Source organism: Cricetulus griseus, chromosome 4 (genome assembly GCF_003668045.3).
Source record: "Cricetulus griseus strain 17A/GY chromosome 4, alternate assembly CriGri-PICRH-1.0, whole genome shotgun sequence".
NCBI lineage: Eukaryota > Metazoa > Chordata > Mammalia > Rodentia > Cricetidae > Cricetulus > Cricetulus griseus.
This window is the reverse complement of record NC_048597.1, coordinates 184,325,391-184,349,954: the sequence shown is the minus strand read 5'-3', so window position 1 is coordinate 184,349,954 and position 24,564 is coordinate 184,325,391. Positions and strand designations below refer to the sequence as shown.

At 43.5% G+C, this 24,564-nt stretch overlaps 1 protein-coding gene across 1 annotated transcript in view; it reads right to left on the bottom strand.

The window, feature by feature from the left end:
- Nucleotides 1-24,564, bottom strand: part of Prtg (protogenin) — a 112,004-nt gene that overhangs the window by 7,685 nt on the left and 79,755 nt on the right. The window contains exons 12-19 of the mRNA XM_027411181.2: nt 17,838-17,933; nt 16,694-16,880; nt 16,313-16,440; nt 14,011-14,181; nt 6,394-6,576; nt 4,929-5,049; nt 3,277-3,439; nt 170-274 (exon numbers count right to left, since the gene is read on the bottom strand). Of these exons, the coding sequence (XP_027266982.1) occupies nt 170-274; nt 3,277-3,439; nt 4,929-5,049; nt 6,394-6,576; nt 14,011-14,181; nt 16,313-16,440; nt 16,694-16,880; nt 17,838-17,933 (1,154 nt within the window). The remainder of the gene's footprint in view (nt 1-169; nt 275-3,276; nt 3,440-4,928; nt 5,050-6,393; nt 6,577-14,010; nt 14,182-16,312; nt 16,441-16,693; nt 16,881-17,837; nt 17,934-24,564) is intronic.

Genomic DNA, 24,564 nt, shown 5'->3' with positions numbered 1-24,564 from the left:
CACATCTCTGATTACTATCCCAAATGTCTTTTTCACCCAAATGTCACCCCTCTCCACTGTCACAATAGAACCAGGTCTGTCAAGGATTACTCATTACATTTTCCCATTCTTTTTAATTATCATTTCTTATGCTGTGGACGGGTAAAGGAGTCTCACATGGGTAGATTACCTGTTCAGTTTTCATCTTTTTAGTGTCTTGGAAGAAAAGCCACTTTTTCTTAGTGTTGTTTTTAATGATAGGACCATAGCTATTGATGATCAGGTCAGTCCCTCCCTGAGGAAATACAAAATGAAAATACCTCAGAATTGAGAGATTTGAGTTCATTACAAGAAGGTCACAAAGATCTGAAATGTCTTAAGGAGACAAAGGTCACATATGGCACTGCCTCTTGTACACAGGAGAAAACATATTCAGGATATTTGTCACCAGAATCACATCAAGGCTGGAGGGATGGCTTACTAGCTAAGAGAACTGGCTGTCCTTCCATAGGACCCAGGTTTAATTCCCAACACCCACATGGTAGCTCACAACCATCCATAACCCCAGCTTCAGGGGATCCTATGCCTTCTTCTGGCTTACACACACACACACACACACACACACACACACACACCAGGCATATGTGAAGACAAAACACCCATATATACAACAACAACAAAAAATAATGTGAGGTATATTTATTTTCAAAGATGTATTATATATACAGTGTTCTGCCTACATGTATGCCTGCAGGCCAGAAGAGGGCACCGGATCTCATTATAGATGGTTGTGAGCCACCATGTGGTTGCTGAGAATTGAACTCAGGACCTCTGGAAGAGCAGTCAGTGCTCTTAACCTCTGAGCCATCTCTCCAGTTCTTGCTTGCTTGCTTGCTTGCTTGCTTGCTTGCTTGCTTGCTTGCTTGCTTGCTTGCTTGCTTGCTTGCTTGCTTGCTTGCTTGCTTGCTTGCTTGCTTTTTGAGGCAGGGTCTCACTATGTAGCCCCAGCTAGCCTGGGACTCATGGTCATCCTTTTCGGCTTCCTGTGTGCTAAGGGATGACACGAAGGCACTACAACACCGAGCCTGGCTTACTCTGTACCTACCTCCTAACCCTCTCTCTTACATGTCTTCTTTAAAATTACTTCCTACCCCTTAGTAAAAGCTATGAACACACTGAACTATTTGGCAAAAAGGGTAATGCTGACAAAATTTTTGTTATAGCAAGAGAAAAGTATGGAATTATGGATATTACTGACTATTTGTGCATTTGTTTATTAAGTTCTCCATCCATGACTGAAACAGTTTAAAAGCAGTTGAGAGAAACAATGTCCTGGACTCACATTTACCCAAAGGTAAGACATTGCCATCTGTGGCCGACCAAGGGGACCGACTGGGCCTCCAGCTGCTCTCTGCCTCTTTGACTTTACATTCTGCCTCTTTCTCCCTATCTTCTCCTTCACTTTTTTCTCTCCTATCTGTTCTTGTACCTGCTGCCAAACTGATAATAACAGAACTGCAATACATATACTAGTATTTAGTGATTTTGGATTCTAGGGTGAGGACAAGGGTCACTTGTACAGTGCTTGCCTGGTAGGAAGGAAGCCCTGGGTTTGATCCCCAGAGCCATGTAAACTGGTTGTGGAGGTGCAAGCATGTGATCCCAGAACTCAACAGGTGGAGGCGGAGGAATTATTTGAAGAGTAGCTTTGTTGACATAGTGAATTGAGCCAGTATAGGTCATCTGCCTTGAGAACACACACACACACACACACACACACACACACACACACACACACACACACTAAGATTTTATGTCCTATATTAATTTGAAATAAGTTGAATAGGGCTTGATTTTTATTATAAAGTAAAAGCTAAAACAGGCTGCAAACAACACAAATGCAACAGCAAAAAAATCAAATGTCTGTTAAAATGGTTGTATAAAATTAACATAAACTTGTAGGCAAGAGAAATGGCTCAGCAGGAGAAAGGCACTGGCCACCAAGTCTGATGACCTGAATTCAATCACTGGAACCCACATAGCAGAAGGAGAACTGACTCTCTCAAGTTGTGCTATGAGCACCATGACAAACAAACGCCCACATACATCAGAAACACAATATAAAGGAATGCAAAAAGTTAATACACAACCTCCCAAAACTTTAGAATATTTTTGTCACTGTAAACTTCAGGAAATGGCTGATCAGAAGGGAGAAACCTTCCACAAGGGGTTGGCTCTGCAGGACACAGGTGGCACCCCTCCATCATCATCTTCTCTAAGAATCTCTTAAGGAATCTAGAAAACATTCTTTGCCAAGGCAGTGGACATGCACCCCAAGCTCTGGGAATGTGGGTATGTCTGCAATATTGGTGACTGGCACATGTCACATTGGTTATGGAGCATAAGAATGGGATGAGGCAAAAGAAAAAAAAAAAAAAGTGACGAGGCTGGACAGAGGGGTGGTTGCACACGCCTTTAATCCGTCAGCACTCCGGAGGCAGAGGCAGGAGGAGCTCTGCAAGTTTGAGGTCAGCCTGGTCTACAGAGTGAGTTCCAGGACAGCCAAGGCTACACAGAGAAAGCCTGTTTTGAAAAATACAGGAAGGAAGGAGGGAGGGAGGGAGGGAGGGAGGGAGGGAGGGAGGGAGGAGGGAGGGAGGGAGGAGGGAGGGAATGCTTGTAACTTCTGAGTCATCTCTCCAGCCTGTATCTTTCTAATTTAAAAAAATGTTCTTTGGAGGTGACAGAGGTGGCTCAATGGTTAAGAGCACAGGCTGTTTTTTTCAGAAAACCAGGGTTCATGTCAGCTCATAACCACCTATAACTCCAGTTCCAGAGGATATGGTGCCCTCTTCTGCATTCCTTGGGCACTGGGCACACACATGTTGCAGAGACATACATGCAGGCAAAAAACTCATACATACGAAATATTTATATAAAGTAAATTTTAAAACTTTCTGTAACTGGTGTGCTCTGAGAACCGATTCCGGCAACCATTAAACTCAATACAAATAATTTAATAGAAGTGCTGATGCCAGAAGTGCAGGGGAGCCCAAATTACACTAAATAATAGCTAATGATGATGTATCCCAGCTCCCGTAATCCTATCTAATATCTCTGTCACCACCTCTTACTGTATCTTCCATTCTTTGTTCTTTCTCATATGTCCTCAACTTCTCCCCCCAATCTGTGGGTGGAGCATATAATTATAATTAGCAGGAATATATACACAACACATTCAACACCCTTTCCTGGTAAGTTAATTTCACTCAAGGAGAGAAGCATTACATAGCAAACCTTCGCATCAATGAAGCTGCTCGGCACCATGGGTACCAAGGACTCTTCATTCTCTGTAGCTCTCTCCAGGTTCTTCCCCATTTCACTCCCCGAAGCTACAGAGGCACTGGCTCGAGATAACAGCTGGGTTCCATTCTGTGCTGTCTTGGAGGCAGATGATTTCCTGAAATATTGGTAAGAAAAGAAAGCCTTCTCATCTCATAGAAGATATGGGCAAGTGTACTAAATTTGGCATTTAACCATAAAATGCATCATCCATCCATCCATCTATCTATCTATCTATCTATCTATCTATCTATCTATCTATCTATCTGAGACAGTAACTTGTATATCCCAGAATGACCTCAGCTTGTAGAAGACAATGACTTTGAATTTACTTTTTTGCTTTTAAAATGTTTACATTTATTTATTTACTGAGTGTGTGTGTGTGTGTGTGTGTGTGTGTGTGTGTGTGTGTGTGTGTGTGTGTACATGCAGATGTATATGCGAAGGTAAGGGAATAACTTGCAAGATTCAGTTCAATCCTACCATGTGGGTTTTGAGGACTGAACTCTGGTAGTCAGTCTTGTGAGCAAGCACGTGTATCCACTGAGCCATCCTAAACCATACACCCAGGCATCCTGAACCATCATCCACTGAGCCAACTTGAACCACCTCCTCAGCCATCCTGAACCATTCTGAGCCACCCATCCACTGAGCCATCATGAACTATCTCCTGACTGCCACCATGAGAGGTGTGAGTCACCACAACTGGCTATATGTCGTGCTGGGGAATGAACCCAGGGCTTCATGTTAATTGAGCATGCTACTACACAGGGCTAGCTCCTCAGGCTGCAGGTTTGGAAACAATGGGCTTCTTCAATGCCTATGTTTCAAATATCTTTGGAATATAAATATTAGATCTTTAGTTCTACTCACTGCTGCAGTGTTTGTGATTTGCCTGATAGCTAAGGGCAATCACAGCTCTGTTCACTTCACTAGCCTGTGATTCCGGCCACTTGTTCTTTACCTCTCTTGGTGACTAACGCAACCCTGCTACCAATACTTAGACATGAGATCATAAAGGAATCCTATGGGGGAAGGGGTGTGCTGGATCAAGTTTGCCATGAAAACAGACTTCACTCAAATAGACTTCTCATTTTCTCAAAATGATACAGAAATGCCGAAACCAAATCCACATCTAGGGATTTTTATTGGCACAGCACACAAATGGCAGGAAAATGATCTCAGTATAAATCTAGCACACTCTGAGCTGTAAAGACCCCGTAACATAACACTGCTTTTAAGGAGGAAAATAACCCAGTTGATTCCACAAGGCCCTTGCTTTTAATGTGTTTCCTGCAGCTGCTGTCATTTAAGTTTTTGTAACCATTACAGCATCTCTCCCTCTGCATACATACATATACAAGTGTGCATGTGGAGAGCTGAGGATGACCCAGGTGCCAATCACTTCCCACCATTTCCACCAGACTGGCTATGGAGCTGCAGGGGCTATCCTGCCTTTGCCTCTTGAAAGCTGGGATGATAGGCAAGTACCACACCCACCTAGCATCTCTGTAGATTCTGGGACCTTTGATTCTCACACTTGGCATTTTACCTGTGAGCCTGTCACTCCAGGCCCTACATCAGCATCCTGAGCAAGGGAAACGTACCTGGCTTTGCTTCGGTATATCAAGATGAGAACACAGATGAGGATGCAGGTCAAGGCTATACCAACGCCTACCGCAATACCCGTCATGGACTTCTGGTCCAGGTGGTAATACCCTGAGTAAACTAGAGAGGGAGCACGATTATTCAAGCACAAGAAACAGCCACATTCTACATATCATTGTTCACACAGTTGCTTTTCTGTAATTTGCCTTCATCTCACAGGAAAGTTTCGATGTCCCTTCTAAGCAGAAAAGTCAAGAATTAATTTCTGCCAGTGATTACAGAAGTCAATTTATCTTCTAGTATTGAAGATTGAGACCACATTTAGACAGCATATTATTATAACAAACAATGAGCACCAATCTAGAATTTCATTTATTTATTTGCCTTTTCTTTGTTTGTTTGTTTGTTTTTGTTTTGTTTTTCAAGACAGGGTTTCTCTGTTACTGCTTTGGAGGTTGTCCTGGAACTCACTCTGTAGACCAGGCTGGCCTCGAACTCACAGAGATCCGCCTGCCTCTGCCTCCCAAGTGCTGGGATTAAAGGCGTGTGCCACCATGGCCAGGCAAATTTATTCATTATTAAAGATTCCTTTTATTTTTAATTTATGTAAGCTACCTCCTTCCTGTTTTATTTTTGTTGTTGTTGTTTTTAATTTTTTTACTGGTTTTCAAGACAGGGATTCTCCGTGCAGCCCTGGATGCCCTAGAACTCATTTTGTAGACCAGGCTGTCCTGGAACTTACAGAGATCTGCCTGCCTCTGATTCCAGAGTGCTGGGACTAAAAGTCGCCACCACAACATCTGGCCCCTTTCTGTTCAGCAGGCAGCTTCTCTTTACAGACTTTTCTATTTCTCTATAGAAACAGAGTGACCCCAGGACCCCGGGGGCACTGGCTCCCTTTAGACCAGGGGACATTGAGAGTCCTGAGTGAGGGTGGCTACTTAGCCACATTTCCCCCATTCCCAACTGTTTCTGGGTAAAAACCACCTTCTGGCTGGGAGAGCTGTTTTTCTTAATGAAACCAGGATCCTCCCAGCCTTGGTACCACAACCACCTCCACTGTTGGTTTCCTCAGAACCTTCTGGGATGCTCATGCCCACCAGTGTGCAGCTCATCCCGCCCAGTGGCTACACAGCTGGGGAAGCAACTAGAAACACGGTGGTCCGGGAAAGCAACTGGGAGCACTATGGTTGGGAACACTATGGTTGGGAGCACTATAGTTGGGAGCACAGTAATCTGGAGCACTCTCATCTGGGAGGACTGTAGTCTGGGAACTGAAAGTTCATTCTGAGGTATTTCCCCTCTGCTTTCTAGGACCACAGAAGAGAGCCACGCAGTCCAGAAAACCCAGAGCCCCACTCGAAACAATTCAGCAAACCAAGTGTAGGGTTGGGGTGTGGCAACTGTGGTAGTTGAAGTCAAGCATTAGGGATGAAATCCCTGTGACTGTGGCAACATGCAAACCTTTCGCATCAGAAGAATCCAATCGCTTGGGCCTCTGGTTCGATTCTGAAGTGTCCTTGGGGAGGACAACCAGCTCCACGGAATTCGAAAAGGGCCCTTCTCCCACCTCGTTGGATGCAGATATCTTGACAATGTACACGTTCCCTGCCACCAGGTTTTCCAGTAGAGCCATGGTTATTGCCCCTAGAAACATAAGTAAATTAAGTAAACATTTCCAGCTATACAAACATGGACCAGCACTTAAGAAATATTTTTTCTGAGAATAAAAAAAAAAAAAATTCCCCCCAGGGGTCTGGAGAGATGATGAATCAGCCATTAAGAGTGTTTGCTGGCCAGGTGGTGGTAGCGCACAATTCCCAGCACCCAAGTCGTACAGTTTACAACCACCTGTAGCTCCAGCTCCAAGGGTTCTAAAGTCCTCTTCTGTCACTCGCACACATGTGGCATTCACATAAACATAAAAACAAAAAACAGGGGCTGGAGAGATGGCTCAGCGGTTAAGAGCACTGAACTGTTCTTCCAGAGGTCCTGAGTTCAATTCCCAGCAACCACACGGTGGCTCACAACCACCTTGAATGAGACCTGGTGCCCTCTGCTGGTGTGCAGGCAGAAGACTGTATACATAATAAATAAATGAAATCTTTTTTAAAAAATAAAAAATAAAAAAAAACAAAACAAAAAAACTCCTTCCCCTGATTATAGAAGCAACTTTTCATCATGGTCATCTGGAAAACAGATTTAAATATAGGTCCACTGGTTATTCTACTGTTGACATTTGAATTACTTATGTGTGTACAAATGAACGAACACAGATTTTTCTGTTCATTTGCCTTTTCAGAAACAATGTTTTGGTTTGGCATGGTGCTAGGATTGGAGCCAGGTCCTCGTGCTTGGTAAGCAAACGCTCTTCTAAGGAGCTACATCCACAGCCCGAACACATAGTCAGCTCACACACTTCCACATCTTAACGTTTTCACTTAACATTGTACTGTGCATATATGGTCATCCCACAAAGACCTGTAGAGTGGTACTCAGGTGGAGGATTTCTGTTTGGTTGTTTTTTTTAAAGATCTGTTTTATTTTTAATGATGTGTATATATGTTTTGGGGCAGGGTACGTGCAATGTGAGTGTGGCACGCACATACACCTGAAGGGGTATCAGACCCCCCACCCCCAAGCTAGAGTTATAAGCAGTTATGAGCAGCCCTGATTCAGATTCTGAATACTCAACTTGGGTCTTCAAAGAGCAGTATGTTTTCTTAACCACCGAGCCATTTCTCCAGTCTCTTAGAAGGAACACTTTAAACATAGCATATAGTTCTGATTTTTAAATGTATAATTTATTTTATACTGTTTTTTTATATTGTATATGCCTATATAATGTCTTACTCCTTATATACACATGACACTTGGGACATATAATTATGGCCATTTCAACACATACAAGGAATGGACATGTGATGAGCCTGTATCAACAGTTATAATTAGACTTTAAAAATCTAGTGTAAGAAAAAAAAAATGCCAGTGTAAGACCAGTCTTTCTTTCTTAATTACCATCGTTTAAACTACTTAAGGTAACAGCTGTTTTAGATGAGCCTGTTCTTTCTTCTTACACAAGAATGGGGCTGAAGAAATAGCTCAGCAGTTAAAGAGTTTGTACTGCTCATGCAAAGAACTTAAGTTAAATCCCCAGCACCCATGGCAAGTGGCTCACAACTGCCTGTCACTCCAGCTCCACGGATCAGGGCCTCTGGCCTATGCAGGCACCTGCACTCACAAACATCTCCCCAGAAAGGCACGCATACATATACATAATTAAAAACAATTAGCTGGGCATAGTGGCACATGTCTTTAGTTCCAGCACCCTAGAGACACAGGCAAAGGTAGGCAGATCTACGTAAGTTGGAGGCAAGCCTGGTATTTAATGCCAGTTCCAGGACAGCCAGGGCTACACAGAGAAATCCTGTTTCAAAAAACAAAAACAAAGAAACAAAAATTACAAAAAAAAAAAAAAAAAAAAAAAAAATTGGGGCTGGAGAGATAGCTCAGTAGTTAAGAGCACTGGCTGCTCTGCCAGATGATTTGGGTTCAATTCCCAGCACCCACATGGCAGTTTACAACTGTCTGTTAACTCCACTTCCAGGGGATCAATGCCCTCTTTGGTCTCCACAGGCAGGCACCAGGCATGAAAGTGGTATACAGATATACGTGCAGGCAAACACCCACACACATAAAAATAAAATTAAAAGTAAAAATATTAAATAATAAAAACACATATTTCACTGAGAAAGAACACAAATACTTTCCACATGTTGAACGAATCTCTCAGTGCAGATTATCTCGTTTCTAAAACAAAACAAAAACACAGGTTTCCATGGGAACCACAGAGGCCGATGACCCCTCCCAGGTTAACTCCTTTGAAAGCATTTTATTACATTTCTGTCCTGTGTGTGCTGTATGTGTGTGGCTGTGTGTACACTGCCATGCACATGGCGCTCAGAGGGCAGCTTGCAGCAGTCAGCTCTCTTCTTCCATTACGTGGGACCCAGGGACTGAACTCAGGTCTTTGAGCTTGGTGGCGAGTACTTTTACCCACTGAGCCATCTCCTCAACCCCATGTTAACCTCTAACCTGCAAGGTGGCAAGGCCACGGCCATCAAGATGGCTTGCTGCTGAGCCTGAGAGTCTGACTTCAACAGATAGGACCCACAGGATAGAAGGAGAACTGACACCCCCACAGGTTGTCCCCTGATTTCCACCGTGGCATATACCCCACCTCAATACACACACACATGGAATAAATAAAAATGCTTTAAAAAGATGCCCATGCTTCTTTTTAAAAGAACAACTGCCTGAGATCCGCTTCTCTCGGAAGGTAAGCATCACTGGAATCCACAGATGTTTAGCATCTGTAGGTGTTTTTCTGTGATGGACACTGAGGATTCCTGTTTGAACCTTAGTATTTATTTCTGCATTTAAGGTATTTCCCTTTAAGAAGGTCAGTCGTAAAGCTGTCGAGTACACAGGGACACTTAGCTTTCCAAGTGTGGGGAGGGAGTGTTTTCTTTTCTCCCTGATGCACAGGGACCTACAACTTCAGAAAGCTTACAAGGGCTTACTGTAGTCAACTGCAAAGCCAGGGCTGGCTTTTCTGGTGCACTCACTAGGGTGTACCTCATAAGCAAAGGAAGTGTGGGCAATCCTATAGCTGAAGCCCCGATACGGCAGCCACTCTGCAGGTCTCACACTGTGACCTAGTGGAAGCGCCAAGAACTCAGAGACTTGTTTTCATGTTCTCTGGTTTCAACTTGGCCTGAGGAGAGTGTGAGTTACTTGAATAACCCAGCTGCTAAATAAACACAAGAAACCCTATTTAGAAGCAGGAAGAGTCTGTACTGTGTACCTTGGATGCAGGCAGAGGCATTACAAAACAAAGATGTACCGTGACAAGTTAAAATTAGCCAGAGGGCCATTCCAACTTCTTCACAAGTAGAGATGAAATTAAATACATTTTAATTTCTATCATTAAATACATTTAACTTTTCAAAATGCTTGGAAAAACTTACCACTACCAAAAGCAAATTTTTCATTTGATTAAAAAAAGAAAAAATGCTTTGGCTGGGAGGTGGTGGCCAACGCCTTTAATCCCAGAGCTTGGGAAGCAGATGCAGGTGGATCTCTGTGAGTTCCAGGACAGCTTGGTCTATAGAGAAAATTCCAGGACAGCCAGGGCTACACACAGAGAAATCCTGGCTTGTGGGGGGTGGGTGGGTTATTTGTTTGTTTTATGAGACAAAGTCTTTGTACCCCAGGTTAGCCTCAAACTTGCTACGTAGGTAAGGATGACCCTGACCTCTTGGTCCTCCTGTCTCCACCTCCCAAGTGCTGAGATACGGCATGCACTACCACGATCAGTTTTATCCAGTGTTTTTTTTGTTTTTGTTTTTGGTTTTTGGTTTTTCGAGACAGTGTTTCTCTGTGTAGCTCTGGAGCCTATCCTGGCACTGGTCTCGAACTCACAGAGATCCGCCTGCCTCTGCCTCCTGAGTGCTGGAATTAAAGGCGTGCGCCACCAACGCCGGGCTCCCAATGTTGGGGTTTAAAACCAGGATTCCATGCATGCTAAGCAAGCATCCTACCAGCTGAGCTACACCCCCAGCCCAATTAATTTAAGGTTTGTAATTGAATCAACATTATGTGTAAACACGTTCTTTCTGCCCATCAAAAATGATTTCAGTTACAAAGAGAAGAAAGAGAGAAAAAAATGAAAAATATGTAACACTCTGTTCCCCCATGAGCACATGAGACTTGTGTGTACAGACCAGACGTCAACTTGCAGGCATCAGTTTTCTCCTTCCCCCATGTGGGTTCCTGGTATCAAACCCAGGAGGTCGGCCTCAATGGCAAGCACCTTTGCCTGATGGTCCATCTTGCCAGTCACAAATATTTTGATGCTCAAAAATAATTCAATCCTTGATCCATTTGGTATTAAATATGAACATATATATGCATACATTTACACATATTAAAGATTATCAGACAGGGGGTGGGGGGATGGGGGCAGAGGAGGGCAGATCTCCAATTTCAAGGTCAGCCTGGTCTACAGAGCAAGTTCTAGGACAGCCAGGGCTACATAGAAAAACCCTGTTTCAAAAAAAGGAAGAAAAATCACCAGAAATGACAAAATCCTTATTTCCCCATCGTTTCCTACACTCGTACATTTCCAAAACTGTTGTGTTCAGATACAAAAGACAGTTTTCCATTTTAACTTTTTCTCTATTCTGAGCCGTGTTCCTTGTTTTTTAAGTAATTATAGGTTGACTCCTTTATATTTTCTCTCTCAAAACAGGGACTTGATTGCTTTTTCTTATATTATTTACTTGTTCTTTATGAGGCACAGCACTAACTATAAAGAAAGCTCTCTCCATTTAACAGAGGACAAATGCTTCTAACAAGAACGTTCCTGAAAGCCTCACCAAGTGGCATGCGGATCATGTTTTCCTGCACACAATTATGTAGTTAGGAAGGTTCGCAGCGACGCAAAGCCTACAATTACTATCCGCGTCTCTATGGAGCCAGAAATGAGGTAAGATATTCATTTCTGAGCTCTTTCCCAAACTCCAGAATGGGTCAATTTGAAAACAGGCAAAGGAAATTTTTGTTTCCTTTTAAGAAGGCAAGAAAGAGGAATTCAAAGCAACGAGCTCAAGTGGGTCCTTATTAATATTTATGGCACCTCATTAAGTCAGATTTGTCATTTGGTCAAGTATTGTGTCAATAAGCCATCCTGGAGACGAGAGACTGAAACTGAACTGCAATAGGGGGGGGTGGAGAGATGGCTCACTGGTTAAAATGCTGCTCTTCTGGAGGACCCCAAGTTCAGCTTCCAACACCAATGTCTGGCAGCTCACAACTGCCTGTCACTCAAGCTCCAGGGGACTCAACATCCTCCTCTGGCCTCTGTAGGCATTGCACATATGTGACACAGACAAATAAAGCTAAAAAGTAAATCTAAAACAAGACACATGGTAGGGCCCCCCCAAAAAAGGCAGAGAGGTTAAAGGCTCTTGCCACCAAGTATGACCAACCAAGTCCAATCCCCAAGACCCATAGTGGAGACCACCAACTCTGGTATGCCAGCGTCTGGCCTCCCTAACCACTCCGGCTGCCACCCCCCAGACATGTTTATTTTTAAAGAACATAAACTAGATTATGATATTAAACAACCCTCATTGGGTTTCCACCTATTCGTACCCATGGGCAGCCCTAATAGTCATGCTCAGGGCTTGACCATGTAATTTCCTGTATCTAACGGGACATCAGTACATGTACCACAGCCAAGGTTGGAGACACTTTGTTTCAGGAGGTTTATCTTTCCCTCCAGACCCTAAACACCTCTCCCCACGGTTCCTAGATTCCTCCTCCCTGTCAGAATCGAGATTCATGGAATCAGTAAGAAAGGGCAACAAGTGTTTGAAGCTCTAGAGGCGTCTTTGAAGCTGCAAGGGACACTGACAAACATGACACGTAACCGCCAAGTCTTTAGTGCCTTCCAATCTCCTCAGAAGCCAGTTACTACTTAGTGGGGCTCATGAGAGCTCCTCAGAACTTCAGGTGACATGGCTGGAGAGAATGATCCAGAGCTAAGAGCACTGGCTGCCCTTCCAAAGGACCCAGGTTCACTTCAAAGCACCTACATGGTGGCTGAAAACGCCTATTCTGAGAAATCTGATGCCCTCTTCTGGCCTATGTGAGGAACTGCATTCATACACACAAACCCAGTTATACATAATTAAAAATAAATTTTAAATCTTTAAAAAAAAGGAAAATTCACCAGGCGGTGGTGGTGGACACCTTTAATCCCAGCACTCAGGAGGCAGAGGCAGGTGGGTCTCTGTGAGTTCGAGACCAGCCTGGTCTACAAGAGCTAGTTCCAGGATAGCCTCCAAAGCCACAGAGAAACCCTGTCTCAAAAAACTAAAATAAATAAACAAACAAACAAATAAATAAATGAAAATTTGCCAGGCGGTGGTGGCGCACGTCTTTAATCCCAGCACTCAGGAGGCAGAGGCAGATGGATCTCTATAAATTCAAGGGCAGCCTGGTCTACAGAGCAAGTTCCAGGACAGCTAGGGCTACCCAGAGAAACCGTCCCTGTGTAGGTTTTTTAAGAAACCAAAAGAAGGGGGGGGATTATAATCCTTAAGTTTTTTTTTTTTCTTTTTTCTTCTTCTTCTTCCATGAGATAGGCTTGGGCTGGCCATAAGATTGATTTTTTTTTTTTTTTTTTTTTTAAATCTCAAAAGTGCCAGGATTCACAGATGTGAAACACCACTCTCGACTCCTTAAACTTATAATTGCTTGGCAAACCCTCCTTTTCTCAGCCTGAGTGAATTAAGGGCGTGGCAGAGTAACACTTTAGACTCCCCATCCAAACTCTGCCGTATGGAACATGTCATGGGAGATTAAATGGGAGATTTAAGATTTTAAAAAGAACGTAATGTTAAAAGCACACAGTGAGAATATTAAGAATTTGGTAATTCATTATTCCTCAGCTAAAAACAGATTAATGTTTAAGAATCTTTAACAGTGCCATTAAGTCCCAACCAGGTTTTCTCTGTACTTAAAAAAAAAACTGGGGCCAGCAAGATGGCTCAGAAGGCAAAAGCAACCCTGGCAACCCAAGTTTGATTCCTGGAACCTGTGCCAAAGCCCAGACGTGGTGGCACACATCTGTAATCCCAGCACTCCTGTGGTGAGATGGGTGTGGAGAGAGAATTGACCAGGGACTCTCGGGTCAGCTATCAGAGGCAAAAACAAATGAGACCCTGCCTGAACAAGATGGAAGGCAAGAGGCAAGCCTGAAACCATCCTCTGATCGTCATACATGTGCTGAGACATGTGCATGTCTGCACACACACACATACAATTGATTAATTGAGTTGAACTGATAGATGGCTTGCCAACGCTCTTTGATCAACCAAAAACTATAGTAATTTGTTACTTCCTGTGCAAGAATGTAAATTCAATGAGAGCTCCGTATCACTCCCCTAGTCTCCCTGTGACACTGATGATAACTTACTACTGTCATCAAGGATCACTTTTGATCACACTCACCTTCTCGGTGTAGGACCTGCCACTCGCCCGCAATCCAGGCCTTCCTGGAAGCATACAAGATGGTGTAGCGTGTCACAACCGTCTCTGGGCCATCGGGGGGTTTCCAGGAAACAAGGGCAGTGTCATCCTCTATCAGTGTCACCTTTACCCCCACTGGGGGGCCTGTGGGTGCTGTGGGGACATGAGAATAATACTGTATGAGCAGGGTTAGAGGAGTTACAAGAACTCCAATGCTGGCTGAGAGATGGAGAACCACGGACGAGTCTGCACAACCAGAAACTACTGTGAGAAATCCAAACACCACAGCTTTTGAGGTTCGTTGTAACAGGAAAGAGCTGAGGCTGGCCTTCAATACCTAACCCTTCTGCGTCCACCTCCCGAGAGACAGGAGCAGCACCATATCTGGTTTATGTGGTGCTGGGTAAAACCAAGGACTCCGTGCATACAAGGCAATCACCCAGCACTTACCCATTGAGTTATTTCCCCAATTTTAATTTTACTTTCAGGTTAAAAACATTATAAAACAAAAACATAAAGCAGAGGGTAGACTTAGCACCGGGCCAGGGGCGCAATGGATAATGCGTCTGACTTTGGATCAGAAGAATAGGGTGGGCTCTACATGGAAATGTCCTACATCTAAGGGACAGGATTTTTGGGACTTTTGAAATACTATTGTTAAAGTACCACTCAGAATGGCTTATGGAGGCAGGGAATTGCCGAGTATGAGTGAGGCCACAGAAACAATTCCTGGCACAGAGCAGGAAGGGGAGGGAGGGTGTACAGTTTATTGTTTCGTCTGTTCACCAGAGAAAAGTCCCTATTGGTACTGACTCTAAACTGTAGCTACTACTAAAATGTTTAGAACAATAACCTGATCCAGAAAGCTTGAAGCAAATGCTCCCGACATTTAGCTATTTCCCGAGACACTAGAATCTGTGTTGATCAGACTCCAGTAAGAATTTTTGTGTGTGAATGCCAGTGAAATCACAGAACATGACTGACTCCACGTTTAACGAGAGCTCAGAGTATGAAGAGATGGGGTTTCCTGCTGTGTTTTATGGGCTATCACCAAAACCACAGATCTAAGGGACACAAAACACTGTAACCATAGCCACAGATGTCATAGATGGTGCACAGTCAGCTATTCACACGGTACTGAGCACAGCACCAGGCTGACACTTATAGGAAAGTGCGTCTACTCTCAGTGAGATAACACTGAGGTTTGAACATCATGACTGATGGGGGGAAAAAATTAAAAAGGAGTCCAAAAAGGGATGGAAACTAAACCTAAATGGCTTGTGATTTTTCCTAGAAGGAAAAAAAGAAAAATTCAAAAGGGAAGAAAATGAAAAAGCACACATCAGCTGGGAGGGGCTAGGGGAGCTCTCAGAGTGGCATACATACTTCCATTCTTCTAATCTCGGCTTGTTCTTGAACTCACTATGTAGATGAGGATAACCTTCAATTTCTAAGCCTCCTGACTCTACCCCCCCAGTGGTGATGCAAGCCTTTAATCCCAGGAAGCAGAGGCAAGCTGATCTCTGTAAATTTGAAGCCAGCATAATCTACAGGATGACAAGACAGCCAGGGCTACACAGAGAAACCCTGTCTCAAAAAAACAAAACAAAACAAAAACCCTGAGTTCGTCGAGGTTGGTCTAGTCTACAGACTGAGTTCTATGATAGCCATTTTGATTATGTCTCAAAAAACAAACAAACAAACAAACAAACAACAAAAAACAACCAACCAACCAAACAACAACAAAAACCAGTTTAAAAAAATTGATAGGCAGAGGCAGGTGGATCTCTATGAGTTTGCGGCCAGCCTGGCCTACAAGGCACATTTCAGGACAGCCAATACTGTGACACAGATAAACCTTGTCTTGAAGCAACAATAAAAAACAAAATAAGGGCTGGAGAGATGGCTCAGGGGTTAAGAGCACTGATTGTTATACATAATAAATAAATAAATCTTAAAAAAAAACATAACGAAAACAACACACACACACACACACACACACACACACACACACAATTCATAGTGGGACTAGAGAGATGGCTCAGAGGTTAAGAGCACCAGTTGCTGCTATTCTAGAGGACCAGAGTTCAAGTCCCAGTCCAACCATCTGTAACTCTATCAGAGAATCGGATGCCCTCCCCTGCCTTCTGTAGAAACTGTATACATGTGCTACACAGACACCATGCAGCCAAAACATCCAGTCATTAATAAATAAAAGAATGAATGAACACATGAATAAATAAAATTTAAGAGATGAACTCCATAGGGCAGCTGCAGTTTCTACCTTCTGGCAGTGTGGAATGGTAGACCACAGGGCTCCAGGGACTGGAGAGCTGATCCACATGCAGCCGGACAGCAAATTCATACTTGGTGTTTGGTTCCAGTCCTTGAACCAACATGTGGGTTTCTGATCTGTGTTAAAGAGTAAGGGGGTTGTTAGTGCCGGTAACTTATTTCCAATAGTCCACAGTGTATCAACTCATGCCCAGGAAGCATAGTTTTCAGAATTTTCAGAACTGAATGGGAACAGAAACATCCAGACATTTTAGATTGACACCTCTGAAATGAGTGCTCTCCATGAAGCCCAAGCTGAGCCCAGGTCAGTAGTTGAATGAGTGAGCAGCCAGCATCAAAATGGAAACAACCATGAAGACAAGCTACATACGTTTGCAGGTAGAGAACCAGAGAGGCGTTCTGCAGGCCAACAGGGTTACAGCGGATGGTGTAGTTAATGACTTGGGCCGTGGTGAATGCAGGCCTCCTCCAGTGCAGGAAGATGGAAGAGGAGGTGTTAGCCTTCGCATAGAGATGGTGGGGTGGTGGTGGTGGAGGGACCATGCGATCACGAACAGCTATCGAGAAATGCAACACGAATTTACTGCAAGGGTTGGGTGTTGTAGAGAGCAGTATAATGTAAAACGAGAACTCTATGGTCGTTGGATCTGAGATCTTTCTCCCACCGTCTCATAATGGTCTATCCCTGACTCACTCAAACTAACAAACTCTTCTGTGAGTCAGATAAAGAGTCAAACGCTTCACTGTTCAAAAAACAATAGCTCTAGACAGTCTTAGTAGTGCATGCATGCCTTTAACCCCAGCATTCGGAGGCATGCAGATCTCTCGTGAGTTGGAGGCCAGCCTGGTCTACATAGTGAGTTCCAGAAAAGCCAGGGCTACATAGTAAGATCCTATCTTGAAAAACAAACAAACAAACAATGACCCTTACCCCCCCACACACTCCAAAAAAAGAAAAGGAAAAGCAAATACTCCATTGTGGTAGCAGATGCTTTTAAACTTACAAGAGGCAGAGACAAATCTCTGAGTTCAAGGCCATTCTGGTCTATATAGCAAGTTCCAGGGCAGCCAGGACTATATAGTGAGACCCTGTCTCAACCCCTGCCCAAATAAAAAACCCCAATAACAACAACAAACCAGATGGAAAAGCAAGATACTAGTCAAAGGCAGAGAAAGCCAGAGCTAGAAGAACAATGCAGAAGCAATAAGAGAAACAACTGGCCTCCAGGCTAAAGCAGACAAAAGGAAATTCAGTGTGTAGGTAACCCATGTGTTTCTCCCAGTTAATTTCAAGCAGTCTTCTGCTTGCAAAACTAAAACAGTACTTAGAATTTAAACATCTCACTTTTACTGAGTACCCGCTTATTCAAGATGTGCCCAGCAGCTGGAGGATATGAAGAAATTACACCCACCCCCACCCAGTCTTCCAAGTAGTAGGGAAATTAAATTTCAAACAAGGAGTGGGGTGGGGGTATGTCTGAGCCACAGAACAAAGCTATGTGGCTGTCACTCACACACACATCCGGGAGTACTGACAGTTTGGTCAGCCTGGTAGCCATCTTCCATGTTGTTGTAAGCCAGCAGCCTCACGTGGTATTTTCTTCTGGGATCTAGAAAGGAGACCAGCATTACTCATGGGGACCAGCTCTCTACAACACTCATGGGGACTAGTTTTCTAGCATCATTCATGGGGACCAGCCCTCCACAGCACTCATGGGGACCAGTATCCCAGCATCACTCATGGGGATCAGTATTCCAGCATCACTCATGGGGACCAGCCCTCCACAGCACTCATGGGGACCAGTATTCCAGCATCACTCATGGGGACCAGCTCTCCAGCTTTGAGCAGAAGCCCTGGCAGAGGTGCAGGTTCGGCATGAGCACTTTCTGAACATATGACAATTCTAAGAACAATGACCCTTTCTTTTTCTTTATCCAGACTCTCGCTATCACTATCTGCTGTAATACTGCCATAGGGACTACTAGTTTTCCTTAAAGTTGATCTGTTTAACCCAATTTCAAACCGCCCCAAACCACTCCTCTTCAAATGACCAATTTTTCACTAAATTTTTTATCTTTATTTTTATTATAAATTACATTTTATTTTATGCATGTTCGTGCATCCATGCCAACACACACACATGGAGGTAAGACAACTTTGAGTCAGTGTTTCTCTTTCCACTCTGAGTTCTAGATATCACTTTCACCAGGCTCGGTGGGAAGCAACCTCACCCGCTGAGCCTTCTCATCAGCTTTAGTTATTCATGTTTTTAAGAACAGGGTCTTGCCCAGGCTGTCTTCAAATTCACTATTTGTGAATTTGTACCCCAGGCTGGGCTTAAATTCCCCATAGAGTCCAGACTGGCTTGGAATTCTACCTCTCCTGACTCAGCCTCCCCTCCATGATGGGTCCCCAACGGTTATTTTATACAGATGTGTTTTGCTGTGGCAATTAAATTTGAGAGTAGTATTTTCTCCCTCAGAGTTAGGGAGAATAAGGACAAACACCCCTCAGTAGAACCTCTGAGTATTTTAAGTGGGTCTCTTCCAAGAAACCTCCATTTTCAAGCCCATATATAATTCGAGACAGGTGACCTGGAGCACCCTCTACTGGTGTCTGTTAGCTATCTCAACACTAAAATGGAACCCATCCCATACAGTTTTTTCAATGTACGTGAATATTCAAGTCATGTTTTTCCTTAAGCAAATGAAAAACATTCTCATTCATAGAACAGTTGAGGAATTCACAGTTGTCCCAAAGGCACACACACATACACCTATTAAAAATAACAAAAATAACCCCATAGTGAATTCATTTAAAACTTGAAAATAAATACATTTGTGAAATTCTCCAAAGTAATTTTTAAGATTTAGATATCTACTTTAGAAATTGGTAAATATTTTAATACTTTATATTAAAATATATTTAAAAAGATGTCCTGGGCAGACAAGAAGGCCCAGTTGGTAAAGGTGCCCATTGCCAAGCCTCACTACCTAACTTCAATCCCCAGGACTCACATAGTAGGACAGGAAATGCTGCCTCAAAAAACAAAACACTTCTGTGAGTTCGAAGCCAGCCAGTTCACACAGGGAGTTCCAGGGCAGCCAGAACTACCTTGTCTCAAGAAACCAGAAAACAATAACAAAAACAAAACCACAACAAAAACACCCAACCAAGCAAAATATGCAAAAAGACTTTGCCCACCTGAAAAACCCTTTTTTCTTTCTTTCTTTCTTTTTTTTTTTTTTTTTTTTTTTTTGGTTTTTCGAGACAGGGTTTCTCTGTGTAGCTTTGGAGCCTATCCTGGCACTTGCTCTGGAGACCAGGCTGGCCTTGAACTCACAGAGATCCGCCTGCCTCTGCCTCCTGAGTGCTGGGATTAAAGGCGTGTGCCACCAACACCCAGCTAAATAATTCATTTTTTATTTCATGTGCATTCATGTTTTATCTGCTTGCATGTCTGTGTGAAGGTGTCAGATCCCTTGAAACTGAAGTTACAAGCAGTTATGAGCTGCCATGTGGGTACTAGGAATTGAACCTGGGTCCTCTAGGAAGAGCAGCCAGTGTTCCTAACCACTGAGCCATCTCTCCAGTCCCAGACAAGTATTTTACAAAGTAATTACCAGAAAACACAAAACACTTGGATTTTATGACCCAAATAATTTACAACAATCAGCACCAAAATTCAAAAGGTTTTGGTTCAGATTAATGACTATTCAAATTTGATTCTATTTTCATCTTTCCAGTCCTTCTGTTGACTCTATCAGTCAACTGAATTCCAGGTTCCACCCTGCAGATACTCTGTGTTGCTACTAAGGGAACACTGCCCTAGATTCCCATGAACTCAGAGCGCAATGTTGGCAAATCTTTCTGTACTCAAGAGGCTGGATCTCTGGGAACATCTGCTGATGGTAGAATGGCACACTAGGGATGGGTAGACACAGAAAAGAGAATATGAGACAGACTTGCTTCAGAGCCCAACATGGTATAGCCGTTCTCATAGAGCATTGCCTGAGGAGGGCGTTAGAATGAGTGGAAGGCTCATTTCTCTGTTCTCTGGGATGGTTTGTGTATTTGCGCGTGTGCACTGTGTGTGTGTGTGTGTGTGTGTGTGTGTGTGTGTGTGTGTCTGTACGCACATATGCGTGCATTTGAGTGCATAAATATGTGTCTGTATGAAGTTATGGGCCCAGAGGTTGACACGGTGTGTCTTTCTGAGTTACCTCTCCATGTTATTTTTGAGGCAGGGGCTGACACAGAACCTAGAGCTTACCGACGCAGCTAGGATGGCTGGTCAGTGAGCTCCAGGGACCTACTTGAATTGGTCCATTCCTGGCTTCTAAGTGGGTGTTGGGGGTCCCAACTCAGGTCATCATGCTTGCATGGTAAACCTTTTAACAACTGAGCCTAGTGACACATTCCTGTATTCCCAGCCCCGGGAAGGCAGAGACAGGATCCCTGAGGTTTGCTGGCCAGTGTGTTTACCCATGCAGTGGAATAGAGGAAGACAGCCTCTGGCTCCACATACATAGACAGACAGACAGACAGACAGACAGACAGACAGACAGACACACACACACACACACACACACACACACACACACACACATGCACTCACATAAGTAAAAATAAAATTAAATACCCTTTAAAAAATGCTTTAAAGCCAGGCATTGGTGGCACACACCTTTAATCCCAGCACTCAGGAGGCAGAGGCAGTAGGTACCTTGTGAGTTCGAGGCCAGCCTGGTCTACAGAGTGAGTTCCAGGACAGATTCCAAAGCTACAAAGAAATCCTGTCTCAAAAAAACCAAACCAAACAAACAAAAAGCTTTAAAAGTTAGAAATGTATAAAAAATATTGAGTCAAGAGCGAAAGGCTCAAATAATTCAATTTAATATACATTAATCCTAATGTTTTTAGTAAAAAAAACATGTACATGTGTGCTTGGAATACACGTGGAGGCCAGAAAACACCTTTGTGGGATTCGTGCTATCCACCTTTGTGGGAATTCAAACTCTGGTCTCCAGAGTTTGGTCTCCAGATTTGGACGGCAAGCACCTTTATGCTTTGAGCCATGGTATTGGCCCCTAAATATTTTGCTTAGTAACAATTCCGATCCACAGCACTAGCTTGCATGAAGGTGACTGTGGTCTCCATCCAAAGGAATGGGCCTCATCTCTTCTAAGGAGTCAACTTCTAGTCAAAACGGGTCCTGACATGCTGCTGAGGTAAAGCCAGTGTCTCTTTGCTGGATCTGGAACTCACCTTCCTTCCCAATTCATTCTCTCCCACATGCTCATCTATTAGGACTATTAATCACAGGAGGCAGAGTGAGCCTGGCTGGCTGATGGAGAAAAGGCTCCCAGGTGCCAGGTGAACATTTACAGAGAGTCTGTCAAAAGTCAGGGGTTGTCTAAGACTCGAGGATTAAAACGACACAACTCTTGCTTTGACTTTGATTTTTTTGGTTGTTTTTTAAAATTATTTATTTTTATTTTATACACATTGTTGTTTTGCCTGCAAATATGTCTATATGCAGGAATCACACTCCTGGAACAAGAGTTACAGACAGCGAGAACTGTCATGTGGGTGCTGGGAATTGAACACTGGTCCTTAGAAGAGCAGTCAATACTCTTAAACACTGAGCCATCTCTCCATCCCTTGACTTTGATTTTTTAAGATTTATTTTTATTGGTTGGGCATTGGTGGCGCACACCTTTACTCTCAGCCCTCAGGAGGCAGAGGCAGGTGGATGTCTGTGAGTTGAGACCAGCCTGGTCTACAGAGTGAGTTCCAGGGCAGGATCTAATAAAACAATACAGAGAAATCCTGTCTTGGTGTGGGGGGGGGAGATTTATTTATTTATTTTTATTATGTGTACATGTGTCTGTGTAAGTAGGCCAGGGGCCCTTGAAGGCTGGAAGCGGGTTCCCCTGGAACTGGAGTTACAGGCATTTGTGAGCCTCCCAATGTGGGTGCTTGGAACAAAACTTGAGTTCTCTAGAAGAACAGTAAGCACCTTTTTAACCCTTAAGTCGTTTTTCCAGTCCTTGCTTTTCCTTAAAACATTTGTATGACATTTTAATTTTTATTTTATTATATGTGGGGGTGCACACATGCCAAGGTGGTCAGGTGGAGATCAGGGGACAAACAGAAAGCAATTATTTTTTTCCACCAAGTGTGTTCCAGGGATCAAACCCAGGCCGTTAGTTTTCACATCAGGCGCCTTTAACCACTGAGCCATCTTGCTAGCCTCTGCTTTTACTCTGAATACACCAAAGGAGATACTAATAAAAACATTCTGCTGGGTATGGTGGTGCACACCTTTAATCTTAGTGCTAGGGAGACAGAGACATGCAGATCTCTGTGAGTTTGAGAGCCAGGTCTACATAGCAGGTTCCAGACCAGCCAGGGCCACATTGTGAGACCTTGTCTCAAAACAAAACATTCACAAACATTCAATATGTTTCACTTACCAACTATATAGATATAAGCAAGTTCCTGTTTCTTCTAAGCCTTGTTTGCAATTGGAACATGGAGATAAAAGGGGACCTTGTCGATACAGATTTTAAGAGCGTTAGCCCAGTAGGCATTCTGTGCTGCCCTAGGATTAGTAAAACACACAAGCCTGCTGCTAGGTGGGGAAAGCTGCCTGAATGAGAAAAGGCAGTCCCCGAACTGTAAACGGAACAGGGAGGCCACAAAAACCTTGATTCAGTTTAATAAATTCACAAATCATCTTGTGGAGGGGTTTATAGACGAGAGACATCTGCTTATACAAAGCAGGTCTAGAGCCCTGGATGCCAGGAAATTAGCAACCAGCAAATACTCAAGCTGAGCTCAATTCACTGTCCTTACTAACATTCCCTGGCATGCAGGGGAGGTAAGGGTTCCCAGGTGTGTGTCTGACATGCCTATGAGGTCCAAGGGTCAACAGGAAAGTTGGTCGCCTCCCCAACCGTGGCATTTAAACCCTCTCAAAGGAGCAAATCCACCCTCACCCATGTCTAACAGCCCTAACACTCATCTAACAGCCCTAAAGTCAATAAACACTTTGGAAAACAAGTCAATAAATGTCTTCCTCAACTAAAAAACAGTAAAGTGTTTCATGACTGAAATATGGAAGCATTTGAGGGCCAGCACTAGAAACAGCAAGCAGATGGACCCCAAGATTAATCCAATCTGTTAGCTGTATCCGGTTTTTCGAATTAGTTACAACCTTCAATAGCGGCAAGGCAGAACAAGAAAAGCCAATAAAGCGACTGTCTCTATAACGCCAAATCTTCAAAAGGCATACTCATCTTTTTCTCTTAATTTTTATTTATGTGTCTAAATATAAATACAATAAATGTAACTAAAATCCTGGCCTTTCCCCAGTTTTACTATAAAACTCTGCATTTCCCCCTTTTCACCACTAGATGGCATCTGTGCATGAGTCAGGAAGGAGCATGATGAGTCCATACTAGGATGGAAGGGACTCAGACATCAACTGATGGACAGGCCAACGAACAAAGTTCCAAATGGAATTCAGCTACTGGGTAAGTTTCATCAAACCATAGTCAGGATTAACTCTCAAGCAGAAAAAAAAAAAAAAAAAACACAGGCTGGAGGCCAGAGAGACAACTCAGTGGTTAGGAGAACTTGAGGCTGAGGGCCTGAGTTTTGTACCCAACACCTACCCACATTGATGCTCACAATCACCTGTAACTCCAGCTCCAGGGGATTGAATCCCGCAGGCATCTGTGCATACACACTCACACACTCTCACTCAGAGAGAGAGAGAGAGAGAGAGAGAGAAAGAGAGAGAGAGAGAGAGAGAGAGAGAGAGAGAGAGAGAGAGAGACCAGTACACTACAGGATAAGACTATTTAAGTTTGTATTATGGTTCCTCACCTGTAAGGTAGGGATTAAAGGGGATTAGATCTGTAAAGTGTTCAGATGAACACTTGGCACTTGTGTTTACTGCTGAACAACAAACTTGTAGGGGAGAAAAACAGCTTGGGCACTGAGTGATTCAGGTCTCACGCTTAACGGCTCTGTGGATGTGGAAGTCATGATTTCCTCATCAGAACTGTCTACGGGGCTAGAATGCGGACTATACATCAAGTCTCAAATTAGTTTAGATACCAGACATTAAGGAATTGTGACGGCAGTATAAATTGGTATCACAGGACAGGAGTGACTGATGCAAAGTAACTTGTTAAGGCTCTAACAGTATTCACAAGTGGGAACAATTAGTT